Genomic DNA, 20,294 nt, shown 5'->3' on the forward strand with positions numbered 1-20,294 from the left:
ACATACAGTGAGTTTCAGGTCAGCCTGGTGTACAGAGTGAGACCTTGTGTCAAAACCAAAACAAACCAAAAAAACCCCACAAACAATAAACTGGAATTTATAAAATGATGCTACAACCAAGATCTGGGCATGAGAAAATTACCAATTAAAATCTCATTTCTTCCAAAGCACCAGTTAAAAACAAAAAAACAACAACAACAACAAAAAAAAAACCCACAAAACCTAAAACTTATTTTTTTTTTTTTTTTTTTGAGACAGGGTTTCTCTGTAGCGTTAGGGCCTGTTCCAGAACTCGCTCTTGTAGATGAGGCTGGCCTTGAACTCACATAGATCCACCCGCCTCTGCCTCCTGGCATGCGCCACCACTGCCCGGCTAATATAATATTCTGGATAAGAGGTTATCTAGCATAGGCAGCTGGCACTTGTTCTTAATTTTGGTGTAACTTCACTTTCTAGGTATTCCTAAAATGTGGATTCTGTCCCCACCACTTGCTAACTTTGTGACTCTAAACAAGGCCCTGAACCTGTCCTGTGTGCCTTAGTTTTCCTCATTGAGAAACGAGGAGTAGGATAAACATGCAGAAGAGACTCCAGGCAGCAAGCTGAGGAGCCTACAGGAGCACATCGTACAGCAGCCCAGCCTTTCTGCAGGCTGCTGGTAAGTGCCTCTCTCAGCTGGACTCTTAGGCCTGGTGTCCTAAAGTCACTTCAAATGTCCCCTATTCTACAGGCACTAATAGTGCCGCCTGGAATCTGCTTCATTCCTTCCTTGATGCAGGAGTGTCTTCTATCTATCTGTTGCTTTCATTGGTTAATTAATAAAGAAAACTGCTTAGCTTGATAGGTCAGAACATAGGTAGGCAGGGAAGACAGAACAGAATTCTGGGAGAAAGAAAGCAGAGTCAGGCAGACGCCAAGAAGCTCCAGCCCAAGATGGACGTAGGTTAGAATATTCCTGGTAAGCCACCACCTGGTGGTGCTACACACATTAATAAAAATGGGTTAATCAAGATGTGAGAGTTAGCCAGTAAGGGGCTAGAGCTAATGGGCCAGGCAGTGTTTAAATGAATACAATCTGTGTGTTGTTATTTTAGGTGTAAAGCTAACCATGCGGGAGCCGGACGGGACAAAAAGCAGGCCTGCTCGCCTCATCACTACACTCCCTCCTTCCCTCTATGGTGGTCTGAATGAGAACAGTCTCCACAGGCTCATATTTGAATGTTTGATTCCCAGTTAGGAGATTATTTAGGAAGGATTAGGGGGTGTGGCCTAATGGGGTTGGACTTTGAGTCCAGCTTCATCTACAAGAGCTAGTTCCAGGACATCTAGGGCTGTTACACAGAGAAACCCTGGGGGCGGGCAGAGAGTTAGCTATACAAATATTTCATTTATAGGAATACAACTCTACTAAAGGTTCCTTTATATTGGTCCTTTTATCTAGAGATTTAATGTTCACTTAAGCAGTGCATCCTAATTTGCCCTAATGTTCACAGCTGCTAAATAATTCATTAGACTTAAGAAAAAAAATCCTGAAGATCCTTAAGAAAAAGTGAAACCTGAGGACAAAGGTGAGTAAAACACAAACAGAAGAAAACAAGGCACTATCATTTTTGGTGTGGCAACACAAGTCAGTGCTGCGCTGTCAGAGTGGCTTTTGTTTAGAGGGGGTGGTGGTAATTGCAGAGACTCACAACTGCTCAAGGTGCTGAGAAAAAGTGACTGGTGAGGATGCTCAGTCATAAACAGGGCATCTACCCCAACCGTTAAAAGGATCAAGAAACACTGCTCAAGAGAGGGTGGAAAGAATACAGACCCCGAGGATGGGGAGACTACTGTAAAATGCTGTCTTCTGGCGCAGCATCGCTGCTGTGTTACCATTCACATCCACAAAAGATGGGGTCCCTCAACATTCCTGCACAGAAGGAGGAAAGGGGCTCATGATGACTGCTTCTCCCTGAGGACCTGCTGACAGTTGGTGGTTGCTAGGGAGAGGAGTCACTCTTTTCATCAGAGGAATAGCCACTGTTAACATGACCTTGCTCCAATTAATGTGCACCTATGCTGCGTGTAACCCTATTTTAACAATGGCTCACAAAAAACAAACAACAACAAAAACCAAATAAACAAAGACACTAAAATAATTAGGGGACTCGTCAGGAAGGAGGGATTCAGGAAAAAGACAAAGTTAAGAAAGAGTGACGGAGGGGGCTGGAGAGAAGGCTCAGCGGTTAAGAGCATTGCCTGCTCTTCCAAAGGTCCTGAGTTCAATTCCCAGCAACCACATGGTGGCTCACAACCATCTGTAAAGAGGTCTGGTGCCCTCTTCTGGCCTGCAGGCATACACATAGACAGAACATTGTATAATAATAAATAAATATAAAAAAAAGAAAGTGATGGATTTGTGCATTTGTGTAAAAAAAAATCCAAATATATACATGTGTGAAATTATTTAAAACATCAAAAAAGCAAACAAATATGGGGTGAAGTCTCACCATTAGTTGTATGATTTTTAGACAGAGATTTTTTAACCCTGGCTCAAATAATATTTTAGGCTGGATATTTATTTGTTGGTAAAACTGTCTTGTACATAGCCGGGTGATGGTGGCGCACGCCTTTAATCCCAGCACTTGGGAGGCAGAGGCAGGCGGATCTCTGTGAGTTCGAGACCAGCCTGGTCTACAGAGCTAGTTCCAGGATAGGCTCCAAAGCCACAGAGAAACTCTGTCTCGAAAAACCAAAAAAAAAAAAAGAAACCAAAAAAAAAAAAAAAAAAACTGTCTTGTACACTGAAGGATGATTAACACTGAGGTATCAAGAATTCAAATTTTGAGTTCTGATAGCCAAGGAGACTCTATACATTGCCGAAAACAATGTCCTACTGATATGCACCACTATACCAAGTTTATGTAGTACTGGGGACAAACCCAGAGCAAATTCATACTAGGAAAGCACTCTACCAAGTGAATTACATCCTCAGTTTTCCTAGTTTAATTGTACAGTAGAAGTTTTCTCTTTCCCCATATTAGAAATGATAATCTCTGCAAATAATCTCCATACTGAAGTCCCAACTAAACCATGCAATAAAGCTATACAGAAATGGACTGGTGAGTACTTCTAAAAGTGAAGATTGTTTTTAAAGCATCTATTGTGTTCTTTCCCATGTACAATGCTATTCTATGAGCTAAAGAAGAATACAAAGCAAAGGAAGTGATACAGAATACCCAAGATCATATTTAATGTGTTAAGTCCAAAACTGGTTCATTATAAAAACATGGCAAGAGTTCAAAAAGTTCATTCCCACAAACTGTAATAGAAAGTAAACACCCTGACAGGAATCTTATCCAAGTCTAAAATTTAAATGGCCTTCAGCTACTGTTTAAAGTCTTAGGCAACTAGCCTAGATTAAAAGGTGAATTCCAAGACGGCTAGAGCTACCTAGTGAGATTCTTGAGATTCTGTCTCAAAAAACAAAAATAAAAATGAAGCTTTAAGCAACATAACTTTAGGGAGTTAAGTGACAGACATAAATGGAACAAATATTTCAAAATGGTGATGGCAATAAATATTTTCCAGAGCGGATTCTGCCATTTAGCTTTGTACCTCCAATATGAAATGCAACCTTAGACTTTAGGAGAAATACCAAAAACCAACCCAATCCTCAAAGCACTCACAATTCAGTATGAGTGAAAAATCATAGTATCACTATAATGAGATAAATGCCATAACATGTGTTAAGTCTACTTGTAGAAAAGAATAAGTACAGGACCAAACTGACGACACACACAGGTGTATGGATTAACTCTTACAGTCCAATACAAAAGAGTAGGAGAAAGGCACAGGCAAGGCAGGACAGAGGGGAGAAAAGCCTTTTGCAGAGACAAGGAGTCACAATGCAATCCGTGATTTTAAAGTTGACTTTTTTTTTTTTTCCCGAGACAGGGTTTCTCTGTAGCTTTTTTGGTTCCTGTCCTGGAACTAGCTCTTGTAGACCAGGCTGGCCTCAAACTCACAGAGATCCGCCTGCCTCTGCCTCCCGAGTGCTGGGATTAAAGGCGTGCGCCACCACCGCCCGGCTTAAAGTTGACTTTTTAAAGTATCCTCTAAGAGTTCGTTAATTTGTAATTTCATTTCTGCAGTTATTAAAACACAGAATCTAGGTCAAGTGTTGTTTTCAACATACTAACATTGTTCAAAGTTATCTTTCAAAATGCTTAATTTCAAATCTACAAATGTACACTATCTCCCTGATGGTATTTTTGATAACCATTGTGTTTAATACATAGACATCTGAAACAGTTTTTAAGCCAGGCCACATATTGGTTGAAGACTTTACAGCTTCTTTTCAAGTACTCAGTACCCATGCTGACTGGGTACATTCAGCCAAGTGCCCAGGAGTGTTAAAGTGATATAGGCTGGCTGACATAGCACCTTGGGAAGTGACAGCAACTGCTTGGCCTCCTCCTGACACCCACCACCCTTCATTAACTAGAGATGGGAAATTAGAATTAGAGATGGAAAATTCCTAAAGAAGAAAACAAGGGGTTGGGGTTCCATAATAACTCTGACCTTCTAACCCAAACAGTGCTTAACAAAGGGAACCATGATGCCTAAAGAACAGAAACTTCGTGAGGAAGACACACTTAATAAGATGACCTACAGTCAAATACTTCCTTATGTTACAAAGAAATACATGGTTGTACAACACTTGACTACTCAAGAGGCTACAGCAGGAGGACTACTGCAACTGAAGGACAGCCTGGGCAACATAGTGAGTTCTAGCCAGCCTGGTCTACAGAGTGAGATCCTCTCTCAATCAGACAACTTGAGTGTGATGGTATATGCTTTAACCCCAGTACTTGGGAGGCTAAGGCAGAAAGATTATTGTACATTTGAGACTTTGCCTTAAAAAAAAAAGAAGAAGAAGACATAAGACAAAGTAAACAAAATCCACCTGAGGAAACATGAGGAAGAATTTTTTTCCTGATTTTGATAATGAGCCAAAAGTCACATTCTTCTAAGTGACAAGATTTGACATACCAAGGGACACATCTGCAAGGTTCCTTCTAACCCTGAGATAAATCTTCTATTTTAATCCCTAAAGTTATAGGGCTTAACTTTGTTTGCTGGAATAATGGGAAGGAACAGCAGATAACAGTGAGTTCTGTAGATAAGTGTTCCATTTTGTAAGAGACACTTGCTCTGTAGCCTTGACACCTCCCCAGATAATAATCATATGCACTGCTGCACTGCACGTTGCATCATTTCTGATCTTTGACCTGAGTGAATGTTTTGAATTCCTTTACTACAGACCCGTTCTAGACTTCAACCAAATGAAGTTCGGAGTGATAAAAAAATACAGGACTTGCTTGTTATTCCCTACAAATCTTGTGGCCTCTCTGTGCACATACTGTAAACTATTGTTTTTATGGTACAAATTACATATATTTGGCCTGCATCATTTCGATAGGAACTGAGTGTTACTCACCATATTCATCAAAAACAAAATACCCTTGTTTCTGTGTGTTTAAGGCTGAAGCATCAATAATCTGTTGCTACTATAATTCACCAGAATATTTCAAAATAAGGCAGATACCATGAAAAATCTCACAAAATGAAAATAACATTGTCAATAATTTTAGTACCCCAACATAAAACACACCACAAAAATCAAAGTAGGAATAAGGCAGAGGCCAGTTGAAGGGGTTTTCATTTTATAGGACTGCTGCTACTTCCATCTCTAGTAAGTCTTTCAAATGTTCCCAACATCCCAACATCCACCCAGCTCTAAATGACTTTTGTATTAACAATCATAAAGAGACTTTTAACATAGAAACAAATTAGTTCCTGTCCAGATATGGTGGTTGACACTGTAATCCAGCACTTGGAAAGTTAGGCAGGCAGATGGCCACAATATGAGAACCCATCTTAAAAAAAAAAAAAAAAGGAAGCAGGGAATGGTGGTACACACCTTTAATCCCAGCACTCTGGGAGACAGTGGCAGGTGGATCTCCTAGTTTGAGATCAGCATGGTCTACAGAGTTCCAGGACAGCCAGGGCTAAATAAGCCCTGCTTTAAAATATTAAGCAATTTCTTTTTTTTACATTTATGCTTTTAGAACAAAAAAAATAGCATCATTCTTTAGAGACAGTGGTTGAGACATTATCAACTCATGAATATTAAACATTCAACAAGTAAATATAAATTCTGTACATTCTGTGGCACCAAAAAAAAATTTCTCTTAAAAGATATTTGGTTTCCTGGCAATTGATACTACTACAGATAAAATGCATCACAAAAAAATTCCCAAGGCACTACTGAAATCTATACATCTATATTTCTATACTACACTTCTTCATAGTTAACTATATATAATATGTATATATACTTCTATGCTTCTTCATATTTAACTGATAATTTTAAAGTCTCCAGCTTCTAAACATCAAACATAGTTTATTACACTTCAGACATAAGAAATCTACTAGGCTCAAGGCTGTAAGAAAGAAGTATGGTGGTTCTGGTGTCAGCTTAATTGGATTAAGAAATTTCTAGGGCACAGCTTTGTGTCTGTTTCTAGGGAGAATAAACTGAGATGAGAAGACCTGGTCTGAATGTGGGTCACAGCACCCCTGGCTGGGGTCTGGAACTGAAAAGAAGGTAAACAGGAGAAAAGCAATTCTGTCCTTTCTCTGCTTCCTGATTTGCTCAGATTAAAACAAGCTGTGAGCCCTCCTGCTGCCATGCCCTCCCTACAAGACAGACTGTGTCCTCTCTAACCCAAGACAAAATAAATCCTTCCTCTTTAAGCTATCAGATCTTTGTCAGGAAAAAAGAACTAAGGGGCAATGTCTGATTTCTTCATCCTTGTACTTATTCTCAACACCTACCTCAGTGCCTAGCATACACAGTAAATTCTTGACAAAAACTAGCTAATCTGAATGCTAGTTCCATTAACTATTTTGCCACTCTGATAGTTCAGTATTTTGTGTGTTGTTACTAATAAAGTTTCATCTAAATAACTGCTTAGATTTTTTTCAGAGTTTTTCTTCAGTAAACTCTTTCCATTTAATAAAAATAAGAAATTGCCGTTCTGTTCTTTTAAGAATGTATAATTTCTGCATATAAAAGACAGAATCAGGTGAGTGGAATCCTTAAAAACTGCAGGGAGATAGGACCCTATCAATGGCCTAACAATTCTAACACTGCTATGGAACACAGGAACAAAGAAACACCACTGTGTCAACAATTCTACCTGAATTCCTCTGTATTCTATCCCTTTTACCTAAAAACAAAGCCTCTTATTAGCTGCTTCAAAATACAGTCACAGATCTTTCCAAAGCTGGCAGTTAGAAATCACAGATCAGTCAATACAGACAGCCATAGTTAGGAGAACAAAATGCTGTGAGATACTGGGGAGGATGCATGGGGGGGCACAGAAAAGAAGTGGGCAGGGCAGGAAGAGAAACTAAAAATGCTGCTCACACCCAGACTCAACCTGTGGAATCACAGTTTTCTTATAATTAGGAATAAGACCAGATCAAATAGCTAGATAACCAATGTGAATTCTAGTTTTTATATAATAATTCCTGTGACAGATAACCTTGGTTTTCAACTTGACTAGATCTGGAATTAACCAAAAGGTAAGCTGCTGAGCATGTCTGTGAGGTACCATCTCATGAACTATCTGGATGGAAGGCCTAGCCTAAACATTTGATGACAGCAGACACAAGAGCACACGAAGAAGGAAAGTGATTTGTGCGTGCCTGTTTTCATTCCTGGTGAGTTACCTGTCCTACTGCTGTGGCAGCATTTCTCCCTGCTATCAAAGCCAGATTCCTGGGGCTTCCAATACAGACTGAAGACCAAGAGCGCTCCAGGACTCCCCCAGCCTTCAGCGCCAGACTGAGACTGTAGATCTTCTAGCATTACAATCTCTCAGCCTCACTAGTGTGACACAGACCTGAGACTATGGGGACATTTCTTACTCAAACCACCACACATGGCACACACTTTACAGGTTAAGCCAGCTCCTCATTCTAAGGTACTCATTTTGGAGAGAAATGAGGCTCAGAAACGTAAACTGACTTGCCCAGTAACGTAGCTAGCAAGCACAAACCCTGAATAGGAATGTACAGTCTCCCCAAAACCCTGGTTTAACATTCCTTCAAGTATCACTTGCCCTTTAGTTTCGGAGTCTCCTTCTAGCCATCCATTCATCCACTAAGTAATTTCTCTATCAATCAACACAAGCCAGGAACACTACAGTCACAACACACAGATATAAACACCTCTTTAAACTAAAATCTCATCATCACCATCAGGGCTTTACTTGATGGATGCACAATATGCAGTGGAGGAATACAGATATTTGTGTACTTCGTAAAAAATGGTATATTAGAGGCAGAGGCAGGCGGATCTCTGGGAGTTCGAGACCAGCCTGGTCTACAGAGCGAGTTCCAGGACAGGCTCCAAAGCTACAGAGAAACCCTGTCTCGAAAAACCAAAAAAAAAAAAAAAAAAAAAAAAAATGGTATATTAGCTAACCTTGAGGAATAGATCAGTGCTAGCCAGGTAGCGAAAAACAAGGATTGCGAAAGCAGATGGCAGTAACCTATAAGGGAACAGGAAGGTGAGAGACAAGATCAGGTAAAATATGGAAACCCTGTAATAAAAGAATTTACCCAGAGGAAATGAAGAATTATAGATATTTATGACCAAGGTTATCCCATGATTAAAGCTTGCTTGCACGTTAGAAAGATCATTCTAGTGCCATAAACAGTGATACAGAGAAACATGAAGAGCCAGGCATGGAAACTAGAACAGAGCCAGAAAAGGAGCATGCGTACATACACACGCATGGCCTTTGGGGCCAGAAGAGGGCCTTTTGTTGTTGTTGTTGTTGTTAAGTTTGAAAGGATTCAGCATTTATTGCATTTCCCTTCCTTTTTTATTGAGCTCTACATTTTTCTCTGCTCCCCTCCCTTCTTCTCTCCTCCCCTTCAACCTTCTCCCATGGTCCCCATGCTCCCAATTTACTCAGGAGATCTTGTCTTTTTCTACTTCCCATGTAGATTAGATCCATGTATGTTCTCTGTTGTCTAGGTTCTCTAGGATTGTGATTTCTAGGCTGGTTTTCTTTGCTTTATATTTAAAAACAACCTATGAGTGAGTACATGTGATAATTGTCTTTCTGGGTTTGGGTTACCTTACTCAATATGATGTTTTCTAGCTCTATCCAATTGCCTGCAAAATTCAAGATGTCATTATTTTTTTCTGCTGTGTAGTACTCCATTGAGTAAATGTACCACATTTTCCTTATCCATTCTTCAGTCAAGGGGCATTTAGGTTGTTTCCAGGTTCTGGCTATGACTAACAATGCTGCTATGAACATAGTTGAGCACATGTCCTTGTGGTACAGTTGAGCAACCTTTGGATATATACTCAAAAGTGGTATTACTGGGTCTTGAGGAAGGTTGTTTCCTAATTTTCTGAGAAATCACCACACTGACATCCAAAGGGGTCGTACCAGCTTATACTCCCACCAGAAATGCAGGAGTGTTCCCTTTGCCCCACATCCTCTCCAGCATAAGTTGTCATCAGTTTTTTATCTTGAGGGTCTTGGTTCTTACAGGTATTTGTGGGCCTCGCAATATGGGTGCTGGGATCTAAATTCTAGTTCTCAAGACTAAGCAGATGTAAGCCATCACTCCAGCTCTGACAAAAGACTTCAATAGAAGGGAGGGGATTTTCTATCATAACTGAGATAAAAGACAGAGGGAATACATTTCTATTTTTGAGATACCAAAACATATTTTAAATAGTTTTTAAGTGCCTTGCTGTTGATTTCCAAGTATAAATTTTAAAGTGCAATTTAATTTCCAGCGGAAACTGACAATATACAGTGTAAAACACAAACTCACTGCAAGCTGGGATCTGAAAGCACACATCCCAGAAGCTGTGAATTTCTGCCATGAAATGTCTGACCAATCTTGCTTTAATTTCTGAAGTCACTTTAAAGACCTACTGATAAAGACTATAAGCATCATGTTGTTTCAAAACGTATTTCTGATATAAACTCATGTGAAAGCATATTAAATAATGCCAACTGAATTTCACAACACAAATAAATGGATCGATATTATGGGACAGCAAACGTTAACAGAACAATTGAGTTTACATTAGAAGTGGGAAGCAACTAAGATCTGCTTCTCTGTAAGAGAACAGTCAAGTTTGAGACTAGCCCTGGAAAAACGGTCCACAAACCTTTACACCATGGCCAGAGCACTTTCTTTACCTTTTTTTTTCCCTTGTTTTTCAAAACTGGAGTTCTCTGTGTAGCTCTAGCTCTCCCAGAACTCACTCTATAGACCAGGCTAGCTTCAAACTCAGAGATCCACTTGTCACTGTCTCTGGAGTACTGGGATTAAAGGCATGTGCCACCACAACCACAAACATTTTCATTTCTAAAAAGATTACCTAACTAAAATTTTGATTTACTTGAGTTTAGCTCTTCAGAACAATAAAAACAACAAAGACTATAGCTTTATAATCCATAAATTCGATTAAAGCGATCTCTAAAAGCAAGTCAATCAATCCCCCTCACACAAAGACAGAGCGAAAATTGTAAACTACCAATGGTGGGGACAAGGATTTTCACTATTGGGAAACACCATAAACACAAAAACAAAATGCTCATATCTTAAAAACTCACCACAGATGTTATAAACAATGTCACCCACCACCACTGTGAGCATAACAAAAAGTCTGCAAAAAAAGTCAACAATAAAAATTCCTATGCAAGCCGGGCGGTGGTGGCGCACGCCTTTAATCCCAGCACTCGGGAGGCAGAGGCAGGCGGATCTCTGTGAGTTCGAGACCAGCCTGGTCTACAAGAGCTAGTTCCAGGACAGGCTCCAAAACCACAGAGAAACCCTGTCTCGAAAAAACCCAGAAGAAAAAAAAAAATTCCTATGCAAACAATGAGAAATACAATAAGCTTTAAAACAAAATGAATGCTCCCAAAAAAGCAGAAAACACCTTCTTGTTCTGAAAATAATGATTTTCTAAGTTACATACCTGCAATCTACCTTACCCAGCCTGAGCCCTCTTATCTAATTTCACCAGGTATCTGGAAGCTTATTTATCTGTTGGATGTTCTAATTTTTTTAAAGATTTAACTTTATTTTATGCATACGTGTGTTTGTCTGCATGTATGTGTGCACACCACTTGTAGAGACAGGAAGAGGGTGTTAGACCCCCTGCAAGTAGAGTCAATGGCAGCTGTTTTTGAGTCACCATAAGGGTGCTGGGAGTTGTGCTCAGAAACCACTGGGTCATCTCTCCAGCCCCAACTTCCCTTTAAAAACAAACAAACTGCCGGGTGGTGGTGGTGGCAGCAGAGGCAGCGCACGTCTTTAATCCAAGCACTCAGAGGCAGAGGCAGGAGGATCTCTGTCCAGCCTGGTCTACAAGAGCTAGTTCCAGGACAGGCTCCAAAGCTAAAGAAAACCTGTCTTGAAAATAATAATAAATAAAAGCAAACAAACCAAAACTCAGTTAAAATATATTAGCCATTCCTGGTCCTTTTTAAACAAAGCACAGAGACATCATTCTAGTTTGTGACATCATTACAAATGCAGACATCCTCTTAGGTTACCGTGCACACAAAGGTGTTACCAATCACCCTATAAAGCCTGAATGAGTCGGCTCTCAAGGCTCCTCTCTCCCATCACCAAGCTGCTACCAACACTATGCAGTCAAAGGTACCTATTCCTAAGAGCATACCACCTCATGTGAAAGTATGTTTAAATACAGGGGAACGGGAACAAGAGGAGGCAATGGAACATACACGTCACAAATGCAGGGTGGGGAAATAAGCCAGCCATGGGGTATATGCAGTGCTCCAGAGGTGGAGGCCAGCCTGGGTTACATTAAACCCTGTCTCAAAACCAAAACCCATTCGTACAAACTCCTCCAATAAAAAGGGGAAAATCTGTATGTGAAGTGGGGGGTGAGGTACAGCAAGAAGGAAAGAGGCAGGTTGGTGAAGGCGGTGCGGGGACTGACAAGCACAACGTATAATGATGCAGGCCTATGAAAATGTCATGGAGAAACTCATTTCCTTTATGCTAATCAAAAATTAAAACAACAAAGCTTAAACACAAATGAGTAAGTCTAGGTGCTTCAGTGTATTAATTATGAGGATGTTTTGAAATGGTTCATTCTTACTCAGAATTAGAAAACCTAATTTTGACTTTGAAAAATTCTATTAAAACTTTTCCCCTTTTTTAAATTTTGAGACGGAGTTTCTCTTGTGGCCCTGGCTGTCTTGGAACTTCCTCTATGGATCAGGCTAGCTCTGAACTCAGAGATCTGCCTGCCTCTGCCTCCTGAGTGCTGGGATTAAAGAATTCACCTATTAAACTAATCTAAAAATTTGAGTACATTAATATATTTTCCTATTAAAAGTTGAAACCTTGCCAGGCCTGGTGGCACAGGCCTTTAACCCTAGCACTTAGGAGGCAGAGGCAAGAGGATCTCCAGGAGTTTAGGCCAGCCTGGTCTACACAGTGAGCTCCAGGCCAGCCTGGGCTACACTGAAAGACCCTGTCTTTACAAAAATGAAAACAAAAACAAAGTCCACAAAACCCTGCAATCTCTTTAAATTATCAAAGCAGTATGATATTTATTTTTCTAATATTGAAACTGATTTCAAATCCTAAACTAATAAGTTGTATGATGCTGTCCTGGTCTATTATGATAGACTAAAACATACACCCAATTCACAGTGAAGGAAGTTCCTTCATACCAATTACAAATATTCTAAAAGCAAATGAGGAGTAGGGAGATTGCTTAGCAGATAAAGGCCATAATGATAAAAGCCTCAAGGGTTTAATTGCCAGAACTCACATAAAAAGCTGGAGAGATGGCTTACAGTTAGGAGCATTCCATTATTCTTGCAGGAGACCTAGGTTTGGTTTCTACATGGTGGCTCACCATCACCTGTAACTCCAATTCCAAGGAATCTGGTGCCTTTTTCTGGCCTCTGTGGGTAATAGGCATACATGCAGTGCTCAAACATACACACAAGCAAGCCAGGCAGTGGTGGCGCACGCCTTTAATCCCAGCAGAGGCAGGCGGATCTCTGTGAGTTCAAGGCCAGCCTGGTCTAGTGAGTTCAAGGCCAGCCTGGTCTAGAAGAGCTAGTTCCAGGACAGGAACCAAAAAGCCACGGAGAAACCCTGTCTCGAAAATAAAAAAAAAAAAAAATTAAAAAATAAAATAAAATTTAAAAAAACATATACAAGCAAAACATTCATTCATACACATAAAAACAAGTGAATAAAAAAAGCTGAACATGGTAGTATACACTTCTAATCTATGCTGCAGAACAATCTTTGTACACTATAAATATGTATTGCTCTCACAGTTAATAAAGAACTGACTGGCCAATAGCTAGGCCGGATTTGGGGGGGCAGAGAGACACTGGGAAGAAGGGCAGAGTCACCTAGTTATCGAACAAGACGAAGAACAACATGGGAAGTTCACAGATGAGGTAAATGATCCTTGGGGGAGTACATAGATTAATAAACATGAGAAGTTCATAGATGAGGTAAATGTGCCTCAGGGAAGCACACAGATAACAGAAATTTGTTAATTTAACTTGTAAGAGCTGGCTAGAGACAAGCCTAAGCTATTGGTTGAGCAGCTATAATTGGTTACAATATGATTAGTTATAGTATTATGACTATTATAATAGTCATTATTAGTAATAAGTCTCTGTGTGATTATGTGGGAACTGGCGGGTGGGATAAAAAAGTCTGCCTATAGATCTCTGAATTCCTACGGCAGCATGGATGGCAGAGACAGGCAAATCTCTTCAACAGCAGAACCGTTTCAAAAAAGTGTAGACAAAAACAATCTCACACACATCCCACTAAATAAAATCTTGAAGCAAATGACAGGGCAATTGAAAAATGAGAATCCAACCCTTATGCGAACTCATACACCTAATTCCCAAAGGAACTACATAATGATCGTAGAGAAATGTTTACTTTAAAAACTAGGCTAGGGGCTGGAGAGATGGCTCAGCAGTTAAGAGCACCGGCTGCTCTTCTAGAGGTCCTGAGTTCAATTCTCAGCACCCACATGGTGGCTCATGACCATCTACAACGGGATCTGATGCCCTCTTCTGACATGCAGGTGTACATGCAGAGTACTCATACATAAAATTAAATAAAGTTTAAAAAAAAAAAACACTAGGCTATGCTGACTAATTTTTCAGACATTTTTATTTCATTTACTTTCAACTGATCTGAGGATTCTTTTTTCCTAAATGATTTTTGTGAAAGAAATTATCAAACCATAGTAAAGCAAACAACAGATCATATTTTCAGATCACATTAGTCAAAATGTATACTCATTTGATATTTATACTAAAACACACTAGGACTGTTATATTTTAGGAAAAAATAAAATGATTTTAATAGGAGCCTCATTTATAACTGGGGGAGAGGGAAATATGATAAATTAAAAGAACTACACATCACGGTGACTTTAATTCCCATGTGTTTTACATGTGCTATATGACAGGCCCAACTATGAGGCCCTTAACCTAAGAAACAAAACCAAACAAATTTAGGAACTCTTGCAAATATTTCTGACATATTACTACCAAAGGACTGTGCACATTCAATAAAAACAAAACAAGTTCACAATTACTCATCTGATGAGAATATGAAATGACATTCAGAGTATTAACAAATAGAAATGGACAGCTAAGAAGTTACTTCATTAGTTAATGTGAAAGTCCCTGTTAAAAACTTTTAGCATTTTCTGAGGACAAAATTAAAAAAGGAAAGGTATATTTCATAATTATTAAAATGTCTAAGATGCCCAGGATACCCGCTCAGACTTTACAGATCTTTGGGCAAGATTATGAAGACCAACTCCAGCCGGCCGGTGGTGGCGCACACCTTTAATCCCAGCACTCGGGAGGCAGAGGCAGGCGGATCTCTGTGAGTTCGAGCCAGCCTGGTCTAGAAGAGCTAGTTCCAGGACAGGAACCAAAAGCCACGGAGAAACCCTGTCTCGAAAAATAAATTAAAAAAAAAAAAAAAAAAAAAAAAAAGACCAACTCCAAAGCTCTAAGGAGAGCAGAACTAGGGGACCAGCTCTCAGCAGTGGCAAAGGGGCACAAAGTTGACTCTGGCCACAGAAAACTGTGAAGGCTTCCTACAGTGGGGGTTTTAAAGCTCAGAAGTTATTTAGAGCAGTTGTGAGATCTCACACTCTTTAATAATAGAACAGACTCCTTTTTTGCCATGGAATGGTTCTGAAGTAAGACCGTTCAAATTCAAAATTAGAAAGGTTCTTAGAGACCCTTCCAGACCCAAAGACCAAGAAGCGCATCTACATTTACACCCAACAAAACTAGCAAGAATAAACAGCCTCCTTTCCAAAGCAGTACTTTACTTAATTGGAGGACATTACAAAGACTTTCTATGAAGTCCATGTGTTTTGCGCGTTATCTGGGTCTCTCTAAATCCAATAAATTCTCTTGCTCTTACTGAAATGCAACTTTTACTTTTCAAAATATTAATTTTTAAAGCAAATCCTAATTACAGAAGGGCCCCAAATTACCAAACTGATTCTAGCTACATGACCTTGGAAAGTCTCTTCTTGTAAACCGTAAACCGAGAACCCGAAATGAAAGTAAGACCATTAGAATGTAAACTCTATGTTCTGTTGGTCACTCCACCCCCTGCCAGTGGGACAGGCAGGCATGAAATGCTTACTGACTGACAGAATCATTGAATCATCCCAAAATATATGTCAACTAAATACAACCATTTTCTTTTTTAGCTTTCCCCCCCCCCCCCATTATTTTTTATCTAATGGAACCCAGGGTTTCATGTACACTAAACACATCCCATCACTGAGCTGCATCCCTGGAACCCAGGGCTTCATGTACACTAGACACATCCCACCACTGAGCTGCATCCCTGGCCTCATTTTCTTCCTTTTTAACTAATTAAATTTTAGTCTGCATTACCTCAAAAAAATTTAGCCGGGCAATGGTGGCGCACGCCTTTAATCCCAGCACTCGGGAGGCAGAGACAGGCAGATTTCTGTGAGTTCGAGACCAGCCTGGTCTACAGAGCTAGTTCCAGGACAGGCTCCAAAGCCACAGAGAAACCCTGTCTCGAAAAACCAAAAAAAAAAAAAAAAAAAATTTAAAGGACCCTAAAAATAAAATTTCTTATGCAAAAAAGCAGAAATATATTTAAAATGAGACTCAGGTTTTAAAAAATAGGGGTAAATTATTTATAGCTGGCCACATCACTGTTTTTTACTCTAATTCTCTACCTTTGATCCATTCTTGTACCCCTGTACCCAGTTTCTTTTTCCTGTGTAAGGGAAGCTTCTGGTCCTATTAGCTGCTTCTATGCGGACAACTTCCCCTTTGGGACCTGAAAGGTCATTTCTGTAAAGTCTCTGCTAAAAAAAAAAAAAAAAAAAAGTATAATTCTGCTTTCATCCTACCCACGAACGTAGATGTCCTGATGCCTTGGATTGGTGCTCACCCCTCCTGGAATCAAAGAATAGCCTCACAATTCGCCTCTCTCCAAACTCTTTACTGTCCCTTGCTATCTGTACCAGACTAAATGAATTCAATCCTGAAACTATTAAATGGATGCAGTGAGAAGCTCCTGGCTTTTGATGACAGAGACCTGGACTGGAATGTAGGTTCTGCTACTAACTAATTCCATACCTAAAACAGTGATGCAGTAACTATTTTTACTGAGGATTAGTAAAATGTACGGAATACCTAGACCAGAAACTGACAGGCCTTTCAGAAGCCACATTTCCCAACTACTTATGTGACAAGGACGCACAAGCTGCACGGGTGGCACGGGTGATGGCTTTAAAACTGAGCTTACTCTTACCACACTGGTGGTACCTATGGTATCAGAAGTCAGCCTTACCCTGCCAGTGTATCACACGAGTAGAGCAGCCCTCATCAAAACTAGTTAGTCCTCAGGGGCTCTCACAACTCAGTGCTCCAGCCTCCCAGAGCCCCAAACCACATGGCGGGGGAAATTAAAGACAGAGAGAGTCTCTGGATTTTACCTGAAAGCAAACTTGTCGTCTGCTGTTCACTTCAAAGAAGCCACTCGAGAATCTTCTAACTTAAATGGACAGGAAGTAAGCTAATTTAACGTGCTGCAAGTACTCTAACTTGTGTTGACTTTCAATCATAGGCGATTAAAAGCAGGAACAGAAAATAAAATTTCTCACATGATGAAAACACCGAGCTTTGCAGACTCGTACAAACATGTTCAGAAAAGGTGATAGCTTGCTTCTTGATTTCAAAATAGGTCAAGTCTGGAAAGAGCAAGGGGAGGAGTGCTGGGGGCTGGCAGTAAGAGTGACTTAAGAATTGTCACTTTCATTCAAGGCGGTGGTGGCGCACACTTAATCCCAGCACCTGAGAGGCAGAGGCAGGCGGATCTCTGTGTTAGAGGCCAGCCATTTTTCTGCAAATTAATCATAAACACCACGGCTTCCTTGTTTTGGCAAGCTTGTCATCCTCTCCCACATTCCTTGATCACATTGTAAACCAAAGCACTAAAAGGCCTAGTTTTCACTACGTAAGTTTTGAGGTGTCTGATCAAACGCACCAGAGTCTCTCCCTTCTCTAGGCTCTTCAGTCCTTCCCCTTCTCCTCTCGGGTCCACGCCCCCCCCCCCTCCATCAACCTCCCTAGGTACATCCTTTCCTCAACTCTAACTTCCCCTCATCTGTGTCTGTACTCCCCTTACCCACGCCGGGTCCCAGCTTCAACCTCCCATTCCTGACCTTCTGGTCCTTCCTTTGCTCCTCTTCTGCCCAAGCTTCTCATCACTCTTTTTCTCCATCCAGCTCCGCTACCTGTCAGCACACACCTGACCTTAGAGAAGCCCATCCCTTCAAGGCAGACCTTGTAACAGACAGACCTGCTACTTCGCCTTGCATTCATTCCCACCAGCGCTGGTCCTGTCTAGGCCCTCCTCATTTTGGGGGGCACTGTCCTCTTTCTGAAGGTTGGCTTAAAAACCCAAACCCTTTTTCTGACCCCAAACAACTCTCCTGTGTGACCCGGCAAAGGCCTCTACTCTGGCTGGCCTATTGCACTATTTCTGACTCTGAACCTGGTACCTACCCGAATCCTTCAAGGAAATCAAGTGCCACAAATACCCGTCCACCAAGTCCCCCGTTTTGACACCTGATATTCATGCCCTTCCCATCTCCCAAGCCAGGAGAAAGTGGAAATGTGGACCCTCCTTCGCATGCTTCTAGGGGCCGTACCCCTACTCAGCAGATAGCCCAGGAGACCCCTCCACAGCCCAGGTCCGTGTACCTAACTCCATGCCGGCAGACTTCTCCCCCAAAGCCCTTCTCCCCATCTGACCCCGGTCTAGTGACCCCGTCTCTGACCAGAGGCCGGGCTGCTATCTCTGTAACCCCCTCCCCCAGTTTTGTTACAGTCCCCGCCCAAGAGTCCCGCTGCGAGCCGGGCGGGCTGCGCTCCCTGCCCACGGGACTCGAGCGCAGTCGCCTCTCCCGCGAGGTCAGGACAACCAGCGCCACTCACCTCCGCGTCCACCACCTCGTGGTAGGCTGGTGGGGGGTCGAAGCCGCCGCCACCTCCGCTGCTCCCGCCGCGGGAAGGCCCGCCGCCGTCCCCGCTGCCGTCGCCCCGTGGGCCGCCGCCCGGCCCCGGGCTGGGGCCCCCGCTATCCATGGGCTCGTAGCCGCCGTAGTCCAGGCCCGGCCGCTCGTTGGTGAGCAGCGCCACGGCCTCGTTGATGTCGTTCTTGGCCAGGCGCAGGGCCTTGCGGATGGTGGCCGGGTCCGAGAAGCCCATGCACAGCAGCGTGGTCATGTGCTGCTCCTCCTCCGATTCCATGGCTCCGGCTTCAGAGCCGCGCCGGCCGGCGGGCGGGCGGCAAAGCTACGGCTCCCGGGCCTGGTGGACCGCACCGCGCTGCTTCGGCGCCTGCCCCGCACCCGGGCGGGGGCCCCTACGCTCCTGCCCCGCGCGCTCCGCGGCCGCGGGGCCAGGGTTGGACGCGTGCGTGGGCGCCTCGAGCCGAGCCGGAGTTGTGAGGCTCTCAGGAGCAACCGGCCGGCCCAGCCCTGCGCGCCGCCATGTTGGCCTGCTCCTCCTCCTCGCGGGACCGCGCCTCCGCTCCCGGAAGCAGCACTAGCGGCGTTCGGCGGGCCGTTCCCGGGCGCGGGCTGCGCGGCGCGGCGTGTGTGTGCGCGTGTGTGGGTGTGAGTGTGTGTGTGTGGGGGTGTGCTTCTCCAAGGCGAGGGCCAAGGAGGGGCGCGCGCGGAGCGTGGCTGAGGTGAGAGGCCGCGGCGCGCCGGGCGAGAGCGAGAGTCCTCCGCCGGCGCCTCCGCCCGCCCCTTCCCCGGCAACAGGTCCCCTCTGGGACGGGAGGGGCGGACGCCGAGCGGCTCGCTAGCGGCGGCGCTGAGATCCGCCACCGCTCGGGCCTCCGTGGCCTGATGCCACTCGCGTCTCATAGCGGGCGACTCCAGCAGCCGCTCCCGGAGCCCTGCTCGGTCCTCCTGAAGTGTTCTGCGGTCCGAGGAAAGTGATCCCACGCGCCGCCGAAGCCCTTCTCGCCGCCCACGGACACCGGTGCCCGGCTCCGCGCGACGAGCACCTCCACACACCATGGGCCTCCCACCCTCCAGCCTTCTTCTCCGGAGACCCTCAGACCCTGAACTCCCTCTCCTGACCGGATCTTCTTAACGACACTGACCACCTGTCCCACCAAACCTGACTAAACTTTACCAGACTTTTTAGCTGAAATCCATGAAAAATCTAAAATACACCACCCACCATCACCCCAATCCGAAATAGAAATCTCGGTGCTCTGTATGAAAACATCTGAAAATGCAAACTGCATTGTCGTCCTCCGAAACATGCTGGGCGTCTGTCCCATCCTGGTTCTGACCACCAACCCGCCTTTCTACTTCACTCTTCAGCCCAGGGCGTTTTCTGTCTTTGGACTCACCTCTGTTTCTGTCTTCCGGCTTTTGTCTAGCGTTTTGTCTCCTATTTCCACTTCACCATTGGCATTGCCGAGTCATTTTTTGCTAGTTCCCTCTGCCCTTTTACCCACCTCAGTTTCCTCTAAATCCCGTTTCTTCTAGGTTCTCTTCTGAGAGCCTGGTTCTTTTCCTTCTCTCCGCATTAATTGTTTAGTTCATCGCCTATGATCCTCTTCACTGGTTTATT

General features: G+C 43.0%; 1 protein-coding gene across 2 annotated transcripts in view; it reads right to left on the minus strand.

Moving 5' to 3' along the window:
* Usp24 (ubiquitin specific peptidase 24) overlaps positions 1-19,297 on the minus strand; it is a 138,867-nt gene extending 119,570 nt beyond the window's left edge. For both annotated transcript variants that reach the window (XM_057785576.1, XM_057785575.1), the window contains exon 1: positions 18,636-19,297. In XM_057785576.1, the coding sequence (XP_057641559.1) occupies positions 18,636-18,950 (315 nt within the window). In that variant the 5' untranslated portion in view covers positions 18,951-19,297. The remainder of the gene's footprint in view (positions 1-18,635) is intronic.
* Positions 19,298-20,294: the final 997 nt, after the last annotated feature.

Source organism: Chionomys nivalis, chromosome 11 (assembly GCF_950005125.1).
Source record: "Chionomys nivalis chromosome 11, mChiNiv1.1, whole genome shotgun sequence".
Lineage (NCBI taxonomy): Eukaryota > Metazoa > Chordata > Mammalia > Rodentia > Cricetidae > Chionomys > Chionomys nivalis.